We start from the raw sequence: 25,402 nt of genomic DNA on the forward strand, positions 1-25,402 counted from the left end.
CTTCTCCTTCTCCTCCCCTGTCTGACTCCTTTCCTTTCTGGTGCGTATTCATACTCTTTTTTTTTTTTTTTTTTCTGCTTCTTCCTTCCACCCCATCGGCCACACCTTGAGAACCACTGGAGCAGGGGTACCAACAGCCGTCAGGTGGTCAAGGCTCAGTTGCGCACAGCAGCAGTTGGGCAGGGGAGTCAGAGGAGGGAGTAAAGTTTTTCCTTGTCACATCAACAAAAGCTAGGAAGGATAGAAGCCTAGGAAGCTCTGGTTAAGGGATCCAGAGGACATGCTGGGGGTTCAGTGAGGAGGGGAGGACACATGGGGAAAGCTCTGTGTTGTAACCTTCTGGGAAACACGGAAGCCAGCTCCAAGCCCTGTCACCCACCCTCCCTCTTGCCATCACGCATAGAAGCAGCAGAAGGGAATTCTCAGGATTCCTTTGATCTCTTCCCAGTTCTGAGTCCTCTGTCTGTTTATCTCCCTCCTTCCCTGGCCTCCTCTTCCCTCTTTTTACCCCCTGCCCAGTGGATGAGTCACTGCCCCTCCTCCCCACCCTATTGCCATCTGTTTTTCTAATGATGGCAGAAGATGAGCTGTTTTGTTGGCCCATGCTGTAACGAAGCATACTCCATGCTAGCGTTTTTCCTGGTGGACTCTCAGAACACTATTTTATTGGTGTCATTTCCCCCACCCAGTTTTCTCTTTGTCTCAATCCCCACCCTTTCCCCCTCTTTGGCCTCATGTAGATCCCAGTTTCCCAGAATTAGATAAAGAGAAACAGGGATACAGAAGAGCCCAGGGACTGACAAGCATGTGGGTTGGGTGTGTGTTGGGGGAGGGTGCTGGAAATCAGTAGCGGTGCAACAGCTCTTGCTAGCACACAAGGAGCAGCCAGAATTACCCAGTGTCACTGCTAAGTGGCTTAATTACTTGCAGTGAGAGATTTGGATGGCAAAATGTATTGTGACTGAGGGGCTATCCCCAGGGTGAGAGGGTTTAAATCGTGTGTGTGTGTGTGTGTGTGTGTGTGTGTGTGTGTGTGTGTGTGTGTGTATGAGAGAGAGAGAGAGAGAGAGAAAAGTGCGCCCCCCCCCCCACCTGCCCATGTCAGGATTCCTGGGTCAGTCTCCTTCAGTAAGGAATTCCTTAGCTAGATTAGCAGGAGTTATTGTGAAGAAGAGTCAAGAATGAGGCAGAGCCTTACTCCCTCCCCCTACTAGAAGGGACTCCCCTGTGTGAAGAAGTACATAGGATTTCCTGAGGAAGTAAAGGTCTGGTTTGAGTTAATCAACGGTGGAGTATAGGTCTACCTCAGAGGCTGAGAACCTAGATGCCTGCATGACCCAGGCAGTTGATGTTAACGAGGGATGCGCACTAGGTAAGAAGCCACAGGGAGAGGGGGGCATCTTCCTGACCCAGAGAGCAGCTGTCCTTCTGGGGCTGTGGCTGTTACTCAAAACCAGCTAATCATTGCCATGGTTGCCAGATAGTCGTGTTTTTCAAGAGACAAATCTGCACAAAGTGTTTCATATTGAGGAGGAGGAGGAGGAAGCGGAGGAGGAGAAGAAGATGAAGAGAAAAATAAATCCTAGTATCTGTAATTTGGGGATTGGAGAGCTAAATATGAGATTAAACAAAGGGCACAGGAGCAAGATCTTGAATTAGAAAGACTCAACTCCCTGTGAGTTAAGCAGACTAGAGAACTCTAGTCTGGGTTTGGGAGGGGGAGGCAGCTTACCTCACACGACTGAATGCAGTGGACCAGGACGGGGTCTGGGTGCCATTGGCGCCGCCCAGTGCATACGATGCTCTGAAGGGGAAGAGGAAAGAACAGAAAACAAAAACAAAGAGCCCTGGTCAGTAAGAGAAGGGGCAAATCCTGAGCTCCCCTTTAGAGCCCAACCTCATTCCCTGAGGAGGGAGACCCTGGCTGTGCTCCATCCAGAGGGCCGAGGCCAGTTGGTCTTTCCTGAGGAACTGCTAATCCTGCCAGCTGGTGCCAAGGGGGAACTCTCACCCTCTTCATCCTCCTTCGCCCCCCCCAAAGTATCAAAATTTCCAGAGAGGTGTAGGTATAATTTTAGAAAGCATCCTCAATGTTGTGATGAGTTTAATTTGGTTCTAGGCATAAGATTGTTTCCATTTGTTTTTGAAGTTTTTAATAACATTACAAGAAACTGTGAGCTGTCTGCGTTGACCAGGAAGCACTGTGGATTTTTAAGGGCTGAGAAATATAGTTTCACAAGAGGAGTCTTGAACTAAAAATGGATCTCAAGAATCCTAGATGATAAGATGTGAGTGCCAAGCAAGGACCAGAGAATACATTGCACAAACTGCAGCTCTTGTTAGCACATTTATCGCTTCCTCGTGGGAAATAAAAGAAGGTCTACACATTGGACAAATAGGGTTAACGTGCCCCTGGGGCTCGAAATGGCACCCGCATCAAACTGGAGAGAGCAAAACCACATTCGTATTAAACACTGGTGACTGTCTCTGTCCCAATGGCCATTTCCAGATGTGCACTTAAACAAACAGTCATCTACTCTTTGTTGAATGATACTTATCATTGAGCTTTCTCCTTTTAATTTTTGTCTTCTAAAATTTCAAAAGATACACTTCAGGAAAAGAGAAAGTCCCACAGGAGGCTTCAGGGAGAAAAGGAGATTCTCTCCATAGCCGGCTGTCAACCCAGTCATTTGTAGACTTTCATACGCACATGTAAATTCACTGCGCTAGGAATACAGTGCAATCACAAGAAAAATAATACACGGTCAGATATGAGCTTTACACAAGATAGCGCTTCCAGTAATTGGAAATTATACATTCTAGAATGCCAAGACTGTGCAATAATCAGATTGGAGACATTTGCATATATTAATATGTAGGTATATGAATATACAACTCATAGTTATGAGAATGGGAGTCTGCAAGATTTTCCTGGAGTTGTACTGCTATAAACTAAAACTCCTCTTTTACCGTTTCCCTAAAGAGGAGATAAATACCATATATCCTAACAATTTCTGATATTCGTAATTCCATATTGTAATAGCATAGAAAGTGACTTGGTTTTAAGTTTTCATTACACTGAAAAAAAAAAGGATTATCAAATCTATACAGGATCCTACAAATATACGCGGTAAACACAATAGGGGTGTTCAGCCTACTAAAAACTGAGGTATTCTGCACTAAAAGCCACTTAGGCAGACCATTTGCATATAAACAATGGCTCTGCTACCTGGAAAGGACTCTTGTTTATGTTTTAAAACCAGTATCAACGGAAGTCTATTTAGCTAGCAATGGTCCTGACTTCTATTATTTAAAATATCAACATTTTATGCTTCCTTGTTGTCACCAGATAATGATAATAGCATAAAACAGGAAGTTTTACCCTTGAGATGTGAATACATAGCAATCTTATTCCTTTTCAAGGCACTACATTCTCTAAGGATCCCCATTCCCCATCCTTATCAGTCAGACATTCAAATGTATACAGGTACAGGCACTATGAGCCAGATTCCCCAGTCAGCAAGAGGGGTCTGAAGATCCACAAATCTAGTTGCTGCCCTCAGAGAGGTCAATTCTTCCACATAATAAGGGGATACTTAGCCTTGGCACCCTCACATGATGCCCATGGCCAGAACTCTCCAGAACATTCTAAACTGACTGTACCAGCTTCTCTTATGCCTTCTAAACCTTCTATCCCATCCACCTCTTTCATAAATGTAGGAGTGTGGGTTTGTTAACACTTTAGAAATTCTAAGGATATACTGCAAAGGGGGAAAGAAAGAAAGGAAGAGTCTGTTTTTACTTTTGATTCGGTTTCTTCACTTTTTTGTCCTATCATCTCATCTCCAACTGATCTTTTCTATCTTTGTATATTTATATAATTTTATCACCATGTAATACAAATTCACAGAATATAAAAGGTTTGAAGGGTGCACAATCTCCTTCCTACTCCTGACCCCCAACCACCCAAGTTCCTCCATTTGATTTTCTGTATTTTGTATCATTGCAGAGATATTCTATGCAATGCATACATATACATATGAAACTATTTCCACATACAAATTATAAGATACCATAATTTTATTTTGTACTTTGGTCTGTTGTTGTTTTCTTGCTTGTCTTTATTTCGCTTCACAGGGTTTTCTTGGGGTTCTGTTCATTTTATGTTATCTGGAGTATTGCATCCTATTGATTGCATAGTATTTCTTTGCATGTATGAACCCTCATTTACTTAACCAGACCCATACTGATGGATATTTAGGTTATTAACAGTCTTTTGCTCCAACAAACAGTGCTATGCATAAATCATTTCATTCATGGGCAACTGTATCTGTAGAATAAATTCATGATAGAAGAATTGAGAATACCCATCTCAATGATTCCTTAATGTTCTATAATTCAGACATGAGATGAATTCAAACTGGCAACCTTCCTTAATCTCTATAAAATTGCAATAGCTTCTGGTACCTGGGTAATATGCCTTCCTAGATTGCAAAATCCTTGAGACTAGGGACTGTCTCCCACTCATATATCTTATCTCAGTGACTTGGAGATGATGTTCTTCAAGCATTTGTCAACCACTAAATGTGATGTTAGAGCTCCAGGATTCTTTTTTTTTTTTAAAGATTTTATTTATTTATTTGACAGAGAGAGGCACAGCGAGAGAGGGAACACAAGCAGGGGGAGTGGGAGAGGGAGAAGCAGGCTTCCCACAGAGCAGGGAGCCCGATGTGGGGCTCGATCCCAGGACCCTGGGATTATGACCTGAGCCGAAGGCAGGCGCTTAACAACTGAGCCACCCAGGTGCCCAAGAGCTCCAGGATTCTTGACTACCTTCTAGCCTGTGAATGTCATTCATCCCATAAGAAAAGATATGCTTATGTCATTAATTGAACTACTACTTATTGATCAAAACTGGAGGAGAATTTCAAATGTGTTTCAGGCCCTAAATTTTGTGGGCTGGTTTGTGGTGGTGAGGTGAAAGAGGGGAGTGAAACGGGAAGAAAAGCAATGAGAAGGGCTAGCTACTGGTGAGATTAGTTGAATTAATTCAACAAGGAGGTCATCAGCCTGAGGTGGCTCTGATCCATGGTGGCCTACTTAGGCAACCCAACATCTAAGCCTGTGAATGCTTCAAGGTTATGAAACTGAAAACTATGGACAACCAATCACAAAGAGCCAACTAGGCTTTAAGCTACAGCCAATCAAAAGTATCCTTACTTTCCTTCTGTTTTTTGCTCTACCATAGAGTCTTTCCTGAGCTCTTGGTGGAGCACCCCTAACCACTTCTGGTTTGACACTGCCTGACTTAAAGAGAGTTTTGTTCCAATAGGCTCTTAAAAATTGTAATAAGCCTCACCTCTTGTTTTTAAACTAGACTGCTTTAAAAAGAGTAAATAAAGTTTCCTTTTGGTTTGAAAAAAAAATTGTAATAAGCCTCAACTTATCTTTTAAGAATTCACTATGATTTTCTTATTTTCTGGAATATTTTTGACAAATTAGGATAGTATATATTACATTTGAAAAGCTATAGGAAATAATTGAAAGAACCACCTTATATCCTCTGTCCAGCTTTATCAAATCTTAACAATTTGATGTATCTGCTTCCAGAATTTAAGTCACTAGAGATTCAATTAACGTCCCCTATACGTACCCCTCCAACCTCATTCTCCTTCCTTCCTCCCTACTGGTAGGCAACAACTATTCTGAATTTTTAAATCATTATTCCTATACATTTTTATATGATTGTAACTATTGGTATTATACTATTAGCAAGCCACTTTGCAGGTGAATTGATTGTGAAAAAAGATTTGTTTTGAACTTTCCAAAAGGAAAGCATTCATGAGAAAACCAGTTTAAAGATTTCCTCTTGGTTGGGCCATTTTAAAATTTTTTAAAAGTACAAGGGAAAAAGGGAAGAACAAAAGGAAGATGGAAGGGGGAAAGAGACAGAGAGAGAGAGGGAGAAGGAAGGGAGGGAGGAAGGGAGGGCATAAGGCAACTGAAGCCTATTGCTTGGTTAAATGTCTCCCTAAAGGTCACAAGACTGATGGTTAGCCAACACTAAGGTCTAACACAGAATTGCTCAATTGTTTTTTTAATCAGGAATAGTTACTTGACAGAATGGGCTGCTAATCACAACAGACTACAAAATTCTGCAGCTGCCCAGGTTTGTGACAATTTCCTTATTACTACATATGTATGCAACCCTAAATACAATACAGCATTGTTTTTGCATATTTATTTGGACAGTCACACATTACCCTGCAGTTTGCTTTTCAGTTCTTCTCCCCCCATCCTCCAAGATGGTCTTGGACTCGATGCCTTGAGACTTATTCAAACCAAAAGCAGACACTTCCATACTTGAAACTGATGAAAAAGAAGGTTTTTTCATGACTCATGTCTGAGGGATTTGTTCTCCCACTGATGTCTGTGTGGCAAGTGTCACTGGAGCTGTTACACAACTGTGCCCATCAAGAGGACACTCCGGAGGATGAGGAGATGAGAAAACAGATGGGAGGGTGAGACCAGCTAGTCAGACACTATGACTCCTGGGGGGCACTGTCTTCTTTTTCTCTTCCTGCTTCTCTCTTCCTCTTAAAACATTTTGTTTTTGCGTAAGGAATTATTAATCCTTTGGGGACCAATTTGGGAAAACAAAGTCAGAAATTACAAGACTTGTTTTGACTGAACAATTCTAGTGGAGAGCTGGGGAGTCGAGGGAGGGATTCCTTGCAGTGTTGAGCATCTTTACAAACCTCACATGTGGAACCACAGGAAAATCTCATTAGTTTGGACTTCACTAATTCCTAATTGTGATATACTAAAAAAAGAAAAGAGAAGCATTGTTCGGTCTGTGAAAAATGAAGTTATGAAGCAAACTAATAGAGGAAATGAGATGTTATGATGGATGCTTTTGTACTTCAGAACGGAACACTTTCAAGTATAATTTAGAAAAAATCATTTACATGCAAACAATTGCCACATTATGTATAAAAAAAATCATCTCCCCATGAAATCAGATTCTTGAAGGACCACTTCTTTCCAGCATAAGTCAAAATGTTAATTTTCCCATTTTAAGTGGTAAATCTCAAAATATAATAAAACACCCTCTCAACACAGTGGTTAAGGACAGTCATAAAAATTCAACCTTACATAGGCCTTTGGAAAAATTGAAAGGTTTGCCTTGGGAAAGAGCTCTGTGGAGGCAGGAGCTACTCCCTTCTATAGGCTCTAGTTTCACATGGCAACCCTGTTCTGAGCAAGGGACGAAATGAGTCATAAGCTGAGGAGATCTGGGGATGAAAATAAGACATCATTCCTACCCTCAAGAATCTTCCAGTTTAGAGGTAGAATGACAGAAAAGAAGAAAAAGGAAGAAAAGAATGAAGATGAGGAAATACAGGGATGAGAAAAGCACAAAGTGCTCCCAGCAAAATTTGGAAGGGGAACTCCTCCCACACCCTCAGCTCGGGCTCCCCAGACCATCGGGTGTCTAGGCACTGCCAGAGAGGTGTGGGAGGTTCTGGAGCAAAAGCTCTTATTTCTGGGTGTGAGCAGTGGTACTGACTGGGCACTTGGCTGTCTCCTGCATCCCAACTGCCAGATTCCACTGCTCAGTCACCTTGACTGGCAGGCCTTTATTTGACTGCCAAGAAACCCTTTTGTTTGGTGTCCTCTCTTTCTGCCAGGTATTTCTCTGCAAATGTCATCACCGTAGAAAAGTCTAGATCTCTGTGTATAGCAGGTAAAAGAGGAAGACACCATTATAAAAACAAAAGGCCCAGCAAGTCCATCTGAGCATTTCAAATCCTTACCTCTTGTCTCCCACAGCCAGCAGGCCCTTGAGTCATTAGAAATAATAGTCATTTGAACCTGTACTCTCAGTCTCGCAACCGAAGCTGTTAGAAGTTCCTTCTTTAGTCAGTGTTCAAATAGGAAACACTGAATGGCCATTAATTCCCTTCCCAGCCCCATTTGTAAAAGGGACAGAAAAAAGAAACAAATGAACTACATGTTTCTGTCTACACACACGGGGGCATACCAATAAGCAAAGTATAGAACTTAGAGAATGATGCTTTCTCTTTCATAGCGATAACTGGTGATACCTGTTCAGAGAGGAGGGAAACTGCCAGAGGTAAGATTTGTATGAAATCAACTGAAATTTCATTTTTACTCATTTCAGAACTATATGCTAAAAACTGTGTAAGACATTTCCGAAGTGTTATTTTTTATTTTTACAACAGCACTGCAAGATAGATAATATTATGGTCACCCTTTGCTGATGAATAGACAGAGGACACCGAAGGGTAAGTATTTGAACGCTCACTCTTCTTTATGCCAGTTGCTACTTTGAGTTGTTTTACATCAAAACCCAAGGTTACCTGAGTCCTCAGAAATTCTTCCTTTAATGGAAAGTATATTATTCTAGAAGCCAGTTATCATTTGCAGGAATAAAAACCAGCAGAACCCCTGGAGGAAGGCAAATCAACTTTGTGGGCATCTCAAAAGTATACTTGAATGTTCTTTAAAAACAATCTCTTTCACAATAAGGAAAGGTAGAATTATAGAAAACTGTCTCTCTAAATTATTTTTGTTAGAGAAGGAAGGAAGGAAGCAAGCAAGGAAGGAAAGAATAAGGAAGGAAAAAAGAGAAGTGTAGGAATGAGGGGGTTCTTATAATTGAGAGGAGTGGCTTCTTTTCTATTTGGTGAGCAAACTAATCCCAATACACACTGCAGGGGAAAGAAACAACTATGGCAAATGGGGTGATTCAGGGGAGATCACACTGGACTTGGGATCAGACAAGTTGATTGCACTTCTTTCTCCACTTCTCGTTAGCTGTGTGAGCTTGGACAGATCATCCAACATCAACTTTATTGGTAAAAATAAGGATAATAAAATCCTGCTTTCCTAGTTTATTGGTTTCTGATAAGATTAAAATGAAATTATAAATATATAAAAATATATGTATTTTTATATATACAACTTTGAAAACAATAAAGTGTTATCCAACTGTAAGATATCATTTTTATTACAAAGAATGAAGTCATTGGAAGCAGACTAGAGAAAGTGATGCAACTGAATTCATTTGCTCTGTAGTCTTGCCAGATATAAAGGTATTTGAAGTATGGGAGATAGGGATTTGCACGAAATAAGGAGATGACCATTTACTAAACAAAGGAGCCAGGCTCCAAATAAGACATGCTTGTACTTAAAATATTTATGTTGCCAATATTTTATTTTGTAATAGCAGTGTCTCTCAAAACATTACCGCGGAATGACTGGGTATGCTTCATGGCCTCGCCAGCCTCTCTGAAGGGTAGAACCCAGCTCTGTCCCTCTTACAAACTGCCCAAGTGATTCTTAAGGACACCAAAATTTAAGATTGAGTATATATATGGAACAACCCCCAAGACAAATCGATGTAAGTTATAAGGATTTTACTCTGTGAAGAGATTCATTTAACACAACTGCTTTGGTTTATAAGGCATTTCCTCTTATTTATGAGGACAAGGTTAGATTTCCCACTGCTCAGGAGCTGCTGGGTGCCACAAAATAGCAGACATCATGAAATCGTCTATGGCTGGTGTGTAATCTTATCTCTGAGAACCTGGGAACACAAGAATAAGCTCATCACCATTCCAATTGCTTCCATTGACTTCTTTCTCTTGTTGTATGTTATAATAAAGTTTTGATTTCCTAAAAACAAACCATCCCATGTAAGCTTTTTTTGTAAGCAATGCTCCTTTATTGCATTATATCTATGAAATTGTTGAGAGATGCATAGATGACAGCTTCTTTGGACACTCTATGATAATTCATGTTAACTACTGGATTAACACTGGGCTTTCTTTTGGCAAAAAGAATCTTGATTTGGGTTATGTTATCGATTATGTATTCAACTTTTAAAATTCTGACCTTTGGGTGTTTTCTCAGGAACAATTACTCTTGCAAAGTAAGGATGAGGCTCATTTTTAGTTATCTCAATTCTTCCTCCACATTATGAGAAGGAGCTAATTACTTCACTTTGTTTTCACACAGAAATAGGACACAAATCTATTTAGTGCCTCTAAAAATATGCAAATTATGATCAGTCTAGTGGTACCCCCAAATCACAAAGAAGGGCAGTATCATTGCAGATGGGAAGAGCAGGCAGAGGTGAGGAAAAGCAACCTGTCTCTAGTAAGAATGGCAACTAATCAAGAAAGATTGTTCCTCATCAAGCACAGAGTTAATTTCTATCCATGTTTCTCATCTGATACTCATGTTAACCTTATGATATAGGTAGTATGTCTATTTTACAGATGAGGAAATGGAGGCACAGAACAGTAAAATTGCCTAAAATTATGCGCCTGATGGATAATAGAGATTATGAGTGAAAACTCAGGTTTTTTAACAATACATTTTTTATTCTAAGGTCTACAACATTTCTCTGATGCTATTGTCCTCAAAATCATGCCTGGATAACCTGTTTCAAAACCTGGATTTACTGACTAGACCATGATCATGACACATGCAATGATACAAACAACAACACTTGATTTTTGGCTTAAGGAGTAAAAAGTGCTCTGCATTTTTTCTCTGGGGTGGGCAACTTGAAAATGACAAGGACATGATTACACAGTTGCACAGAGCCGCCGAAATGGCCCAGTTTGACGAGGAAGTGGACATTTCCTTCCAAAGTAGAAAATGGTGCTATAATTTCTTTGCCCACTCAACCAATGTTTATAAGACACCTACGAGGTTCCTAGCACTGGAAAAGTCACTAGGAATATAAATGTAAAGTAAAAGTTATGGAATAAGGGTAAATAAATAATAATGACTCCCTTGAAGGAGAGTTCAGAAAAAGGAGGCTTTCAGAAAATAGAGAATATTGTTTTCTAGCTTGGAAACAGTCATGCCTCTGTCGTTGGTATACCTGCTCTCTTCATGGAGACAACTGAACTGCTCTTCTTTGAATGTTCCACTTGGAAAGCAGAAGTGGGAGACCCCAATCACTGGAAGGCTTGTACTCTGGCCTCCCAAACCCTACATCCACCGACTGTACCCACTGGCAGCCTTTACGGGGAAGTGGGTGGAGAAGAGTTCCTTAAGCAGTTTATCTCTCAAGAGGAAGAAAAGGGTCTGAAATATCCTAAGCCTTTCCCCTTTCAGCTACTAATGGAGAAAGAGAAGTCTTTTCCCAGGGGAAGCTGAATTTAAGGGACTGAAGGAAAAGGTCGAGACCATCTGGCACTCCATGAAACAGGAGGCAGGAGCTCTTCCAGAGCTCTTCCTCTGGGCGCTGTAATTCCAGCTAGACCTTCACAGCAGACTATGGGAAGTGGGACAGAAACTCCAGAAAGGCCAGGGATGGGGGAACCAGGCAAGGTGTTTCTCTGGCTTTCTCCTTCCCACCCAAATCCAGTCTTCACGCTGCCCTCAGGCTCCTGGTTTGCTCCTCTCTGCTCAGTGTCCTCCTTAGGTTCTACATCCTAGGAGGGGCGTGGCCTGCCCTGCGGGATCTCGCCCACCTGCCTCTCCCCTATCTCATCCTTCTAGTACCCATCTTCCCTCTCCCTTACCACCATACATACTGTGGTTTCAGCCACAGAGAACGTCTTGCCATTCCTAACCCTCTAGAACATTCCTCGTGATCATAGTCTATGACCCAGAGGAAAAGCCTCCTGGTCATTTGATCATTCTTGAAGCTCCTGAGCAGAAGAATTAGTTGCTTCCTCCTGGGTGTTCCCACAGCACTTCTACCACAACCAAACCACTTCCCGTGTTGCTTTATTATAAATGTTTTTATGGCCAGATTACAAGTCTCATAAATAGAAGGACTATCATTTTCTCATTTCCATATTCCCAGCACTTAGCCCAGTTCCAGGGCACATAGTAAGTCCCAACAAATGTTTGTTCAATGAATAACTGACTGAATTAATAGGGGTATGCTACCCCCAACCCCCTCTCCTGAATCGTACTTGGAGTAGTTTTTCTGATCCTCCTGCTTTGACACAAATCCCTGCTGATAATACAGCACAATTAGCCTGTGAGGAAAAAGAAGCAATCTGAGGATGGTTTCCAAATGAAATGTGGAACATCTCTAGACTCCATCTCTTGGTGAATCTATGAGAACAGCCTTCCAAGGATTTTCTTAGTTAGAGAGTCTCATAAAGCAACCAAGCTCCCAGGCTCTGTGTTATTCCCACCCTTCCCACTCTAAGGAGAAATAACTAATTTAGCACAAGATCTTCTCCGTCCAGATCTTGTATAGCCTTCTCTTCCTCATTTTCATTTATTTACCTCTCAAATATTTATTGAGCAATTTCTGCCTACTAGGCACTGTTCTAGGATCAGGAGATACAGTAGTGAATGGAACAGACAATATTCCCCCCGGGGGCTTTTAATTCTAGCAGCAGAAAAGGATACTAAATAAGATAAATAAGTAAAGTATATGATATACCTGGTAATGGTAAGTCATAAGGAGAAAAAATAAAAATGGGAAAGGGGGACAGAAAGTTTTAGGGGAGTTAGTATTTTAGATAAACAGTCAAAGAGGGCCCTGACATTTGAGTAAAATTCTAAAGAAAGCCAAGGAGCAAGACCTGAGGAAACCTGGGAGAAGAGCATTCTAGGCAGAGGGAACCACAGAGCAAAGGTCTGTGGTGGGAGTGTTGCTGGCATGTCTAAGAATCAGCCAAGAAGCCATTGTGACAAGATTAGAGTGAGCCAAGGAAAGCATATAAGGAATGAAGTCAGAAAGGTAAATGTGATCACTGGAGGAAAGGAGGCCATGGAACTGAGAATCCAGGTTTCGGAAGGGTCAAGTGTGTAGAAATTGAAATCAATGAGTCCTGCGGGAGTGTCAGTATATGCGACCATGACCCAGGAGCTAAAGTGTTTAAGAAATAAGGGGAGGGGGTGACCTGAAGGTAAGAAGATGACAGAAGATGAAGTTGGTTTTGTTGGCATTAGATTCAAATGTGGGGGACTCCAGGGAGGAGACAGGGAGAATAGTTTGGAAGTGTCAATGAGGAGACAGGAGGGCAGGTGCCCCTCTCCTGGGCCCAAGGGAGAGAGAAAGCAGGGAGAGGAGTCCTCAGGGTTTCAACCGAGAATGTGAACAAAAGGAGAGCCCAGAGAAGAGGCTGTCAATGTAGTGGGTCTTGCCCACAACCGACTGGATTCCATGGAGCCTGGGGAGAAGATCTCAGGGTTCAGAAAGGGTGGGCAGGAAAGGCAGCTCTCTCTTACTCCCTTTGGTCACTCTTTCCCTGTTTTCAGTTTTATCTTCATCTTTTCCAAACTATCTTTCCCTCTCCGTCCTTCTTTCAACTTTCTTCATTTCTTTGGCTTCTAAGTTTTCCCGTCCTATTTTTCATTAGTAGTAATCTTCTCTTCCCATTTCCTTTCTGAATTATCATTCTTTATGTCTCCAAGTCCTCATTCTTGATTATCTTTTAAACTGTCCTTTGGCTAGGGGCCATTTTTTTCTCAAGTTTCCTCTTTTCTCTTCCTGATTTTTAATTCTTCTCTCTAGGAATGATCTATGTGGTTGTTTGCTTTAAGGATGCTTTGAAAGCCTCGGAAATTACTCCAGGGAATATGCTGTCAGTTGAGAATTTCCCCCCAGTAGTCTTACATCCTTGGCACATAAAAAATGTCCCTTTCCTCACCTGGACTTTGACAGGTTCCATCCAGTGCTCCAGAGTGTCAGCAGTGATGTTCTCAGGCAGAATTACAGGATCACTAGGGGGAATTACGCACGATGGGGAACACACTGCACCTGGAGGAACAGAAATTTATAGCAGAGACTTGAACTTCTTAGATCTCTGTCTTTTTCATTCTGGAATCAATAGCTTTGATTTTTTAAGAGCAATTATTTTCTACGTTATGGGTCACCACATTATCATGGTTATAGGCAGGGCTGATATTCATCTACTATGCACCTGTAGGGATACTTCTACACTAATTGCTAAAGAGCCACTGCCCCAAGTTAACTCCCCTTGACAAAATGCCCACTCTTCTTTCTGGTCCAGTATAGCCCCTTCTCTGGAATCTCTGAATCTCTGCATGATCCAGCCATTAAAAGTTTAACTCCTGGCCCTGCAGACCCCCAAGACCCCACTCTAGGACTCTGGCCAGCCAAAGACTAAGCTGATGGGCTGATGCCTTTTAAGTACATTTAATATCATTCCTGCTTATATGATCTCTGGAAGGCGTATAATTATAGCAGCCACTACCTAAGAAATTTACTAGCTGGGGAAAAAAATGGCCCAGAAATTATGAAGGCAGATTTATAATGTCTGTTTCTCCAGTGAAGATTATTATGCTGTCAGCCAAGAAACCTATATGATTAAAAGAGGAAGCAACAGGAAATTAGAAGCAGAGACTCTGATCATGTGTTAGCCTCCTGAAGGAACATCTTGCTCCGTTCCCTTGTATGTGGGGCCCAAGTGTTTTCTAAAACTCTATTCAAAGATGACACGCTCCCAGGGTTCTCTGTTTCCTCATCTATAGATTTGTTCATCTCCAAGCTTCTTTTTAGCTCTCACTGTCTCTATGTCTATGTTTTTTGCAAACTTGTGAAATAACTCAAAATGCTAAATGACTCTTAAGAGCTCTATATATGTGAGTGCATGACATTTTAATGCAGAAATTCGAGAGTAGGGAGATGAGACTTCACTCATGAAACACCATTCAAAAGGCCCAGTCTGAGCTCCCCACTACTCCATGCCTGACCATGAGATATCTTGGGGCAAAGAGCAACCTAAAGATGGTAGAGAACCATCTCTGAAACTAATGAGCTTTCTCATTCACTCAAAGTATGCCCACTGGCATTATACAGTTACAGTGACATAAAATTACTCCTTGCTTGGGGCACCTGCGTGTCTCAGTTGGTTAAGCATCCAACTCTTGGTTTTGGCTCAGGTCATGATCTCGGGGTCATGAGATCAAGCCCCATGTTGGGCTCTGTGCTTGGTGCAGAGTCTGCTTGAGAGTCTCTGCCTCTCCCTTTCCCTCTGCCCCCCTCTGCTCATGTGTGCCCTCTCTCTCTTTCTCTCTAAAATAAATAAATAAATAAGTAAATAAAATCGTAAAAAAAATATTACTCCTTGCTTATGCAGTTCAGAACTCAGGGTTAATCTTACAAGGTTTTCCACAAAAAGCATCTCTTTTCTATGATGCTTAGGTCCAGACAGGGCAAAATTGAATCAACATCACTATAAATCAGCTCTGACCAAAGAGACCCTTAGTTGCCATTACTTGATTAAGAATTTGCCTATAGGTTCTGGAGTCTGGTCTTCTCATTCTGGAGAAAGAATGGCTGAAAAGCAATGCAAGCAAATGCAATCTCAAATCATCCCTTTCAGGAACTCTCTGCTCCAGTAACAACTGCAGAAAGAATGGAGAAGGGGCGAGCACATGCATAGTGTATGGCTACACATTCCTACCTTTCCTCTTGAACTACAACTCAACTCCTGCTACAAATAAATCCATTTTCTGCCTGCAGTGAGTGGGGAACATGACCAGACCCTCCACAAATAGCTCAGCAGCCACACCAATGTTACATGCATGTGGAAGGGTAAAAAGGAGTTTGCCATAAATTTTATTTTTACTGAACCAGCTAAAAGTCAACTTGCATTTCCATCTACTCCTCAGGGAGAACAATGGATCTGACTCAAACTCCAGCCAGGCTTAATAAAAGGATTACTTGGGAGCAGAATTCACCATCTCTTCCCAAACTTACCAATTCCATATCCCTGTTCACACTTGTACTCCACAAAATTCAGCTCCGAGGGGGGTGGTGGGCACTCCCCTTGTAGGTTCTCACACAACTTGAACTCCTCAGTCCACAGTCCCTCCTTAGTGCAGAGAATGGGACGCTAAAATATCAAAAGTAAACATTTCCATTCTTGTTTTGTTAACTTCATTTAGGCCAGGGAAAAAAGTGGTCTGATGAAATGGTAGTGTTCTCCAACTTTTAGAACCTGGACTAAAAGATACTAGTGAAATAATAAACCATGTTGTTACTGACCAAAAAATAAAATTAAAAAATAAGAAAAGTCAAGACAATTTTTGCTGTTTGGATGTGAAGAAACCATGGACAATTTTGTCATTAATGAAATTTATTAACAATGTGTTTTCCTTTGTATATAAGGATTCAGTGAGCTGTTAACTGTAGCCCACATATTCGGAGATATTTTTGGAATTTTTTTCACAGATGGTGTTGTTTTGCATGGATTCATCCATACTATCACACAAACGCTGCTTGTAGCAAATGTCAGATTTTTTTTTCAAGAGGAGTGTGATCCAGTGAAACCAATTCATAATTTTTCCAAAGGTATTTTTGCCTTTCTGCTTGAATGGACACATCATAGTTTCTTTTGATCTCACCAAAGTTTTATTTCCTTTCTCCATATGTGTGCTGGTTTGTGTGACTCTTGGCTCCACACCCCCAATAATCACAAAGTATACTATATTCAGATCACAGAGAAAATAGCACTAACTCACAAAACCCAAGAAAGCAAGATTTTAGAATTGTAGATAACTCTCCCTTCATCCAGGGCCAACTCCTTGAGGCCTTAAGCAATCAGTGCAAACGGATGTGTTTGATTTCTCAGGAGTCTCATTTCATGGCATATTCTTTTCACATCTGTCCAGCAGTGCTTACCTTGGAGTGCTGGACACTGAGACAGACATGTGCCAGGAGAGCAGTCAAGGTCATTGATCTCTGCCTAGGAAGTCTGCTTAACTTCCTGTTTCGTGTGTGTATGTGTGTGGTACTTGAAAAGAGTCAAAACTAAAACTTATTTTCATCACATAACCACGATAAGACTGTGGTTTTCATTTGAGACCTCTTGTGCCAAAATCCTAGGAAGAATGGTAGTCAGATAGTGCTTTCAGCTTTGCCTTTGCTGAGAAATTTGTGTTTCTGTTCAGAACTCTGTTCTATTGAAAAATATGATACCAGCTTTCAGAGCCAGGTTAGGTCAGTGGCCATACATGGGAGGAAATCACATTGCCAAAGCAAAAGCCCAGCATTTTTTGGAATTTACCCAGGTACCCACACTGTCAGGTTTTTAAAACCTTTTATCCAAGAGGAAGTTCTAAACTCAGGAGAAACTATTCCAAAAACGTGGTTATCTTCTGAATTTTCTATCGAATAATATCAACACTGCTGCTTAGAATCCCAACTTAGTAAGGCCCTGCCTATTGGGATTCACTTAGATCATTTCTAGTCAACATTCTTGGACTGGTCATCAAGATTAGAGCAGAGCCTGATCCAAAACCAAGTCATCTTACCCTTCCATTTTCCTGGTTACAGTTGAGCATACACTGGCTGTTGAGCTCAAAGCCATTGGTACATTCATACATGCCTTCAAAGACAGGAGAAGGGGGCTCACACACCACTGGGACGCAGCTGCCTTGCTCCCAGATTCCACCCTCCAGGCACTGTATCTTCAGGAAATTGCTGATGAGACATGAAACAAAATAGCCCATTAGACTCCCTCAAGGAGGTCACGGTAGAAGACTGCGTTCTCAGTAATATGGGATAAGGATTAGCAAATAGGCAGGAGCAGTTGGTTCTTGTTAACTAAAGGTCCTACCTCACCAGTCTAATTTTTAAGTCATGGAAGTAAAAATAGTGGACACTTAGCAGTGATAACAACAGCTATTGTATGGTATAAGCATACCTTGGAGATATTGCAGGTTCAGTTCCAGACCACTACAATGGGAGATCTCGCAATAAAGCGAGTCAAATGAATTTTTTGGTCTCCAGTGCATATAAAACTTATGTTTAAACTATACTGTAGTCTATTAAGTGTGCAATAGCATTATGTCTGAAACAAACAATGAAAGCCTAATCATGTCTAGATTTTGATTTAAAGCAAGAAACACATGACTCTTTTACTCAAACACTTAGAGAACATTGTAGTATTATTAATTGGCCTAATTCCAGTTTTGTTGTTTCTTGGGGAATATAGAGGCCCAAGGACAGGGAGAGAGACGGGGGAACAGCGAGTCAGTGAAGCAGTCAGAATACACACAATGTTTATCGATTAAGTTTGCTGTCATATGGATATGGCTCATGGTACCCCAAAACGATTACAATAATAACATCAAAGATCGCTGATCACAAATTACCGTAACAAATACAATAATAATGCAAAAGTCTGAGATACTGCGAGAATTACCAAAACATGACACAGAGACATGAGGTGAATAAGTGCTGTTGGAAAAACAATACCGTCAGACTTGCTCAGTGCAGGATTGCCACAGACCTTTGATTTGTAAAAAAAAAGAAAAAAAAAACCCCAAAAAACTGCAATATCTTCAAAGCACAATAAAAAGAAACACAATAAAACCAGGTATGCTTGTAATATTTGATATAAATCTCTCAAGAGAGCTTGATAAATATCAGCACAGGGTCTAGATTGTTTACAGCTGGGTTTTATTTAAGCTTTTCATCTTGGAGAAGCCTCACACCTAAGTGCACTGGGAAATGCCAGGTGGGATGAAGGAAAGAAAAAAGTTATCACACAGGGGACTACCCAGAAGTGATGTGGGGATCATCAATGTTCATATGGTAATATAGTTGATGAAGTTGCCAATATATCTTAGTTCTCCAGAGAGGGGAGAAGATGCAGCATATAGATTTTCTTTTAAAACAGAGACTCTTAGCCTGAAATTCAGAAAGGCAAGGATCTTTCTAGAGATTACTATGGCCATTTTGTTTGTTCACAAGTCCATCTTTTCCTTGGAAAGCACTCATAGGTTCTCAAAGCAGGCATGACTCAACACTGTCCTGAAGGAATTGCTCTTCCTTCTTGTGCACGAACATGGCCTCCAACCAGAGAAACTGCTTTGAGGTAGACAGAAGTCAATAGAATTAGGTCTTGATACTGTTAATTCCATTCCATTCCCCTTGACTCACTGCCAATTTGAAGGTGCTTTCCATGTTGCTGTTTTAATGCATCCACTTCTGATTCAGAGCAATCCTGGTTACGAGCTTTGATTCTGAAACAGAAATAATTCCATGGCCATGCACTCAACCATATGGTGGACTTAAATTATTATTTTCCAGGGCCATGATGCTCTTTTTAAATTTAAATATGCCCACAACTTTTAATGACTGTCATATTATTATACAATGCCTCCTGTGTACTTCTCCAGTATTCTAATGTTACACTAGTAAAATATTTATCACATTGTTTTATAAACATGCACATGTCTCTCTTTTCCACTAAGGTGAAAACTTCCTGAAGGCAAGGATTGTGTCTTATTCTTGTTTTTAATTCCTCATAATAATTCCTAAATAATATCTGGCTTACATTAGGCATTAGTTAAGTATCTTTCAGATTGAATAATTTAACCAAAATTCACAGTGTGTTAGGCATATTGCAGAGCACATTACACATGGTAACTGAATCATCAGAATAGTCCTGATGAAGTAGTATTACTATTCCTATTTCAAAGATAAAGAAATATACTCAGAAATATGAAATAATCTGCCCTAGATCCTATAGCACAGAATGCATTTATTTGATTTCAAGTAATTTAAATAGGGGTGCCTGGGTGGCTCGGTCAGTAAAGCACCTCCCTTTGGCTGAGGTCATGATCTCAGAGTCCTGGGATCAAGCCCTTTGTCGGGTTCCCAGCTCAGCGGGGAGTCTGCTTCTCCCTCTCCTGTTCCCCCTGCTTGTGCTCTCTCTCTCTCAAATAAATATTTTTTAAATCAAATAATTTAAATAAATTTTAATAGCTTAACATAATTTGAACCGTCTCCATTTAGAAATAAGTGAAGGAATGTTTGTTAGTTTTAATTGAGGCAAAATTATTATATAACATTAGTTTCAAATATTCAACATGATAATTTGATATTTACATACACTACAAAGTGATCACCACAATAAGTCGTTACCATTTTTCAGCACACAATTGACCTCCTTCACCCATTTCATCTATTCCCACCTCCTTTCCCCTCTGATAACCATCCACCTATTCTCTGTATCCATGAGTTTTGTTTTATTTGTTCATTTGTTCTGGGTTTTCTAATTCCACGTATAAGTAAAATATATGGCATTTGTCTTTCCCTGACTTACTTCGCTTAGCTTAATATCCTTAAGATCTATCCATGTTGTCACAAATGGCAAGATTTCCTTCTTTTAATGGCTGAGTAGTATTCCACCATGTATATACACTACATTTTCCTTATCCATTCATCCATTGATAGGCACTTGGTTATTTCTATATCTTGGCTATTGTAAATAATGGTGCAATGAACACAGGAGTGCATATATCCTTTCAAGTCAGTGTTTTTATTTTCATTTTTTGGATAAATACCTAGAAATGGAATAACTGGATCATATTATAGTTCTATTCTTGATTTTTTGACGATCCTCCATACTGTTTTCCATGGTGACTACACTAATTTACATTCTCAACAATATACAGGGTTCCCTTTTCTCCACATCCTCTTCCACACTTATTTCTTGTCTTTTTGATAATAGCCATTCTAACAGGTTTGAAAGGATATCTCCCTGTCATTTGGATTTGCATTTACCTGATAATTAGTGATTTTGAACATCTTTTCATGTGTCTGTTGGCCATCTGTATGTCTTCTTTGGAAAAATGTCTATTTAGATCCTCTGCCCATTTTTTAATTTTTTTTTTTTTTTTTTTTTTGCTATTGGGTTGTTTCAGTTTTTTATATATTTTGGATAGTAACCCCTTATTGGTTATATGATGTGCAAACATTTTCTCCCATTCAGTAGGTTGCCTTTTCATTTTGTTGATGGTTTCCTTTGCTGTGAAGCTTTTTAGTTTAATGTAGTCCCACTTGTTTATTTTTGGTTTTGTTGCCTTCGATTTTGGAACCAAATCCAAAAATTCAATGCCAAGACGAATGCTGAAGAGTTTACCTCCTATGTTTTCTTCTATGAGTTTTGTTGTTTCAGGCCTTACATTCATATCTTTGATCCATTGGGGGTCAATTTTTGTGTGGGGTGTAAGATAATGGTCTAGTTTCATTGTTTTACATGTGGTTGACCAGTTTTTCCCAACACCATTTATGGAAGAGACTGCCCTTTCCCCATTGAATATTCTTGGCTCCTTTGTTGTAAATTAACTGTCCATATATGTGTGGGTTTATTGCTGGACTCTCTATTCTGTTTCATTGATCGATATGTCTGTTATAACAACACCATATTGTTTTGATTATTATAGCTTTGTAGTATAGTTTGAAATCAGGGAGCATGATACCTCCAGCTTTGCTCTTCTTTCTCAAGATTACTTCAGCTATTCAGAGTCTTTTGGCCCCCACAAATTTTAGAACTGTTTGTTCTAGTTCTGTGAAAAACACCATTGGAATTTTAATAGGGATTGCAGTGAATCTGTAGATTTCTTTGGGTAGTATGGATATTTTAACAATATTAATTCTTCCAATCCAGGAGTATGGAATATCTTTCCATTTATTTTTGTCTTCTTCAATTCCTTTCATCAATGTCTTTGAGTTTTCAGTATACAGGTGTTTTACCTCCTTGGTTAAATTTATTCCTAGGCGTTTTGTTCCTTTTGATGCAATTGTACATGGGGTTGTTTTCTTAATTTCTGTAGTAGTTTGTTATTAGTATATAGAAACAATTTTACTGAATTTATTTGTCAGTTCTTCACTGAACTAAGAAATACAATTTTACTGAATTCATTTATTAATTCTAATGATTTTTTTGTGGAATCTTTAGGGTTTTATCTACACAATATCATATCATCTGCAGATTGTGACAGTGTTACTTTCTTTCCAATTTAGATGTCTTTTATTTCTCTTTCTTGCCTAATTGCTGTGGCTAGGACTTCCAATACTATGTTGAATAAAAGCAGCAAGAGTGGGCATCTTTGTCATGTTCCTAATCTTAGAGGAAAAGCTTTCAGCTTTTCACTGTTTAGTTTGATGTTAAACAGTTATTGAGATTCATACTTTTATTCCCAGGAATATTTTAGGGTAGAAATCTGATTTTGTGACTGGAATTCTTAAGCATCATGGTTTATGTGAACATATATCTACTATCTGTTAATAATAAATAGTATTTTTGAGTTACATTTCAGGTGTTTGGCAAAATACCTATATACATGATTTCATTGAATCCTCCAAATGGCAGTTAAGGTAAATATATTATTATCCACATACAGAAGGAACTGAGTGTGAGAGAGATTTAAAGCTGGCTCAAAGATCCACAGTAAAATGTATATTAGGACCTAGACCTAGGTGAATAGCTGCCAAAGCCTGTGGTCCGTCCACTGTGTCTGGTTTAACTGTTCCTTTTATGTTCTACAGCCCACTTTGAATATTAATAGCATCTCTATCCTAGTCAATATCCCAGATGTCCTTTATCCTGATACTACATTTAGAAGTGTGGCAAAAAAAAAAAAAAAGAAGATTCATTTTAAGTTTATGTATTGAGTAATAACTTACATATAGAGTATTTCACAAATCATAGTACACAGATCAAAGAATTTTTACATGTGAATACACCTGGGTAATCATGCAGATCAAGATAAAGAGCATTTCCAGTGCCCCAGAACTCCCCTGGCGTTCCTTACAGTTAAACCTTCCTACACCCCTGCAATCCACACTATTCTGACTTCCATCAGCATAGATTATGTTTGCCTGTTCTTGAACTTTATATAAATGAAATCACACACTATGTACTATTTAGTATATGGCTTCTTTCTCTAAAGAAAGATGCCACTTAAAAATGTTTTCCCAAATCTATTTTCAATGAAAGGTTTGTAGTTCTTTTGATTATAACTAAACTCCTTTTTGTCCCTCTTGTAGACTGGATATTCTACTCTTCTTTCACACTACAGAGTTTATATCCTCCCAGGGACTCTCTTCTTTATACCACCTCCCAGAGATGAAATCTTTCCCCTACCTCTGCTGAATTGACATCCTCCAGCTGGAGAGAGCAGGCAATACCACTGACACCAAGGGAGAGGCAAGGCTGTAAAACTTTGCATGTCAGCATGGTTATAAAGGAAAACCCTTGCTTGGCCAAGACGATAATACTTTGACTTCATGTGGTATTTTTCTCTGAATTGGTTGGAACTCTTCAACATGGAAATAGTCCTCCGTTTTCTTGCCCAGCATGAAGAGCCATTCAAGAATGCCGATGTCATATATTTCCCTGCCAGTTTAATAACCTCAGTGGTGAAGGTAGATAGATCAAACTTGCATGGGTAAGTTGGCCATTGTAGGTGGTAGCTGAACAACATGACAGGCCCTGTGATGCAAACCACCAGCAATAGCAGTAAAATATAGAGAGGGAGAATGCTGGAAGGTAGAAAGGAAAGCAACAAAGCTCCCACTGGTACCTCTGAACTCCACAGGAGACACTATAGGCAGGACTGAGAGGAGGTTGGGAGAGAGAATTGATTCCCTAGGAAATGGCATTTCCTTTCTATAGATGTCCCTACGCCCCTCAACTTCATGGATTCTCCTTCCCAGTTTCTTCTCCCTTGTATAGGGATGGCCTCCTATGGCCATCTCTCCATACACCTCTCACAGCTTCTGCATGGCACTCTATCAGATGACCCACTTCAAGTTCTACCCTCATACTGCTCACAATGCATTTGATTGGTTAGTTCCTCAAGGCCCAATAGCAAGCCCTGTCTTACTGGCTCCATATCAATGCCTGTCAATCCCTGTTTATGGCACTAACCTTGAAACTTGAATGCCATGGGCTGGTTCTGGCCATAAGAGACTGTGATTAGGGCAAGAATTCAGTGTCCTGGATTCCTCTTAACTCCAGGAAATTTGGTTTCCACAAAGGGCCCTTGAAGGGGACTAAAGCCTATAGTAATGGCAAGGCTTTGATCTCCAAGGGTGCCACAGCTCCCTCTTCTAAGTTTAGTGTTGAGGAGTATCCTCTGAGCCTTTTAAAATCATTAATGAAAAAACTGGTTTATTTACTGTGGTTCAACGCCTTCATATAAAGTGTTATGAATCAAAAGTCAAGAGGCACTTTGAAATCATGAAATGAGTAGGTTTGCATTTCAAAGAATGATGGCACTGGATACTAGATCGATGCACACAGGCAGACCCTCACCAGGACATGGATTCCAAACTTCTTTGTTAGTCCAATCCAAATGTCCTTCACATGAAACATTCTACTCACTGACTATTAGCTATCTATATTTTCTTCACTCCAATGGAGTAAAAGAGGCTGAACTACCACATTAGGAACTATGAAGTGACTTGCCCAATGCCACATTGCAAGCAATTCACTGGCAAAAGAAAGAACAGAATCCAGAGTTTTCAGATCATAACATAACACCCCAATCCTCAGACCAATGGTTTCCAAATGATATTTGTAGACCAATTATGTAGGAGACATTTAAAAAACCTAGACGGACAGGCTTACTAAATCCAGTATCCTGGGACTACCCTACACTCTGTATTTTTAAATTGGCCAGCAGTTTTTTATGTAGCTAGGTTGGAAAACCACTAAAATCTACACTACTTTCCTATAGCTGAAACTAGCCTTAGGTGTAGAAGTCAGAGAGTACAATCACATACCTAACAACCTTGGTTAAAAAGGCTGAATACTTAGCAAAGACCAAACAGGAATAGTTACAGCCAGACAACTTACTCTGTAAATGGTACCATGAGGAGTTGGGGCTAGGAGAAGGTCTGTATTTATTTTCCTTCTAACTACTCCAGACAAATCACCACAATGTCCAAGTTAGAAGATGCTTTTTTCCAATTTCCAGAATTTGTGGTATCCACCTAGTGCTGAAAATCCAGCTGTGCTCTTTCTGCTTCTTACACCATTGCCAGAAATAAAGATCTTGTAATCAAAACTTGGCTGAAAGTTTGATTGATGTTGCTTGAGGCACACATGAGTCTATCCTACCCCATTCTTCTATCACCACTGCAGGGTTTTCAAAAGTATTATTTATTTTTCACTGGAGAAAATAAAAATATGATTGTTGAGTCCAAGAGAATTATCATGTCTTTACCAATCAAGGGCATCTCGTGTCTCCAATGGGTAGTCCCTCATGAATAATAACAATAACAGAAAAACAATAAAATATTGAGCACTTAAGTGCTAGGGATTATGCAGAAGAATACATACCTATATCATTTTATCCTTAAACCCCCCTGTGTGAGGACTATTGTTATGTGAGTTCTTGATTACCTTATCTTTGTACATGCTCTTCCTCAACCACTCATCTACCTTGTTGCTCAAATTTGAAACTTAAAGACATCCTTGATTCTACTCTTTCTCTCACTTTTACCTTTTTCCCCAACCTCCCCACCATCTGATTTTATTCAATCCCTCAGCAAGTCCTCTCAGTTTTTCCTCCCAAATATCTCCGGAATCTGTCGCCATACCTCTTGCATCTCCACTGTGAT

At 40.1% G+C, this 25,402-nt stretch overlaps 1 protein-coding gene across 1 annotated transcript in view; it reads right to left on the reverse strand.

Annotated features, from left to right (window-relative positions):
* PAPPA2 (pappalysin 2) overlaps positions 1 to 25,402 on the reverse strand; it is a 269,440-nt gene that overhangs the window by 33,577 nt on the left and 210,461 nt on the right. The window contains exons 17-20 of the mRNA XM_027609924.2: positions 17,293 to 17,461; positions 15,737 to 15,872; positions 13,662 to 13,771; positions 1,733 to 1,804 (exon numbers count right to left, since the gene is read on the reverse strand). Of these exons, the coding sequence (XP_027465725.2) occupies positions 1,733 to 1,804; positions 13,662 to 13,771; positions 15,737 to 15,872; positions 17,293 to 17,461 (487 nt within the window). The remainder of the gene's footprint in view (positions 1 to 1,732; positions 1,805 to 13,661; positions 13,772 to 15,736; positions 15,873 to 17,292; positions 17,462 to 25,402) is intronic.

The sequence above is a fragment of the Zalophus californianus genome, chromosome 10 (genome assembly GCF_009762305.2).
Source record: "Zalophus californianus isolate mZalCal1 chromosome 10, mZalCal1.pri.v2, whole genome shotgun sequence".
Classification (NCBI taxonomy): Eukaryota; Metazoa; Chordata; class Mammalia; order Carnivora; family Otariidae; genus Zalophus; species Zalophus californianus.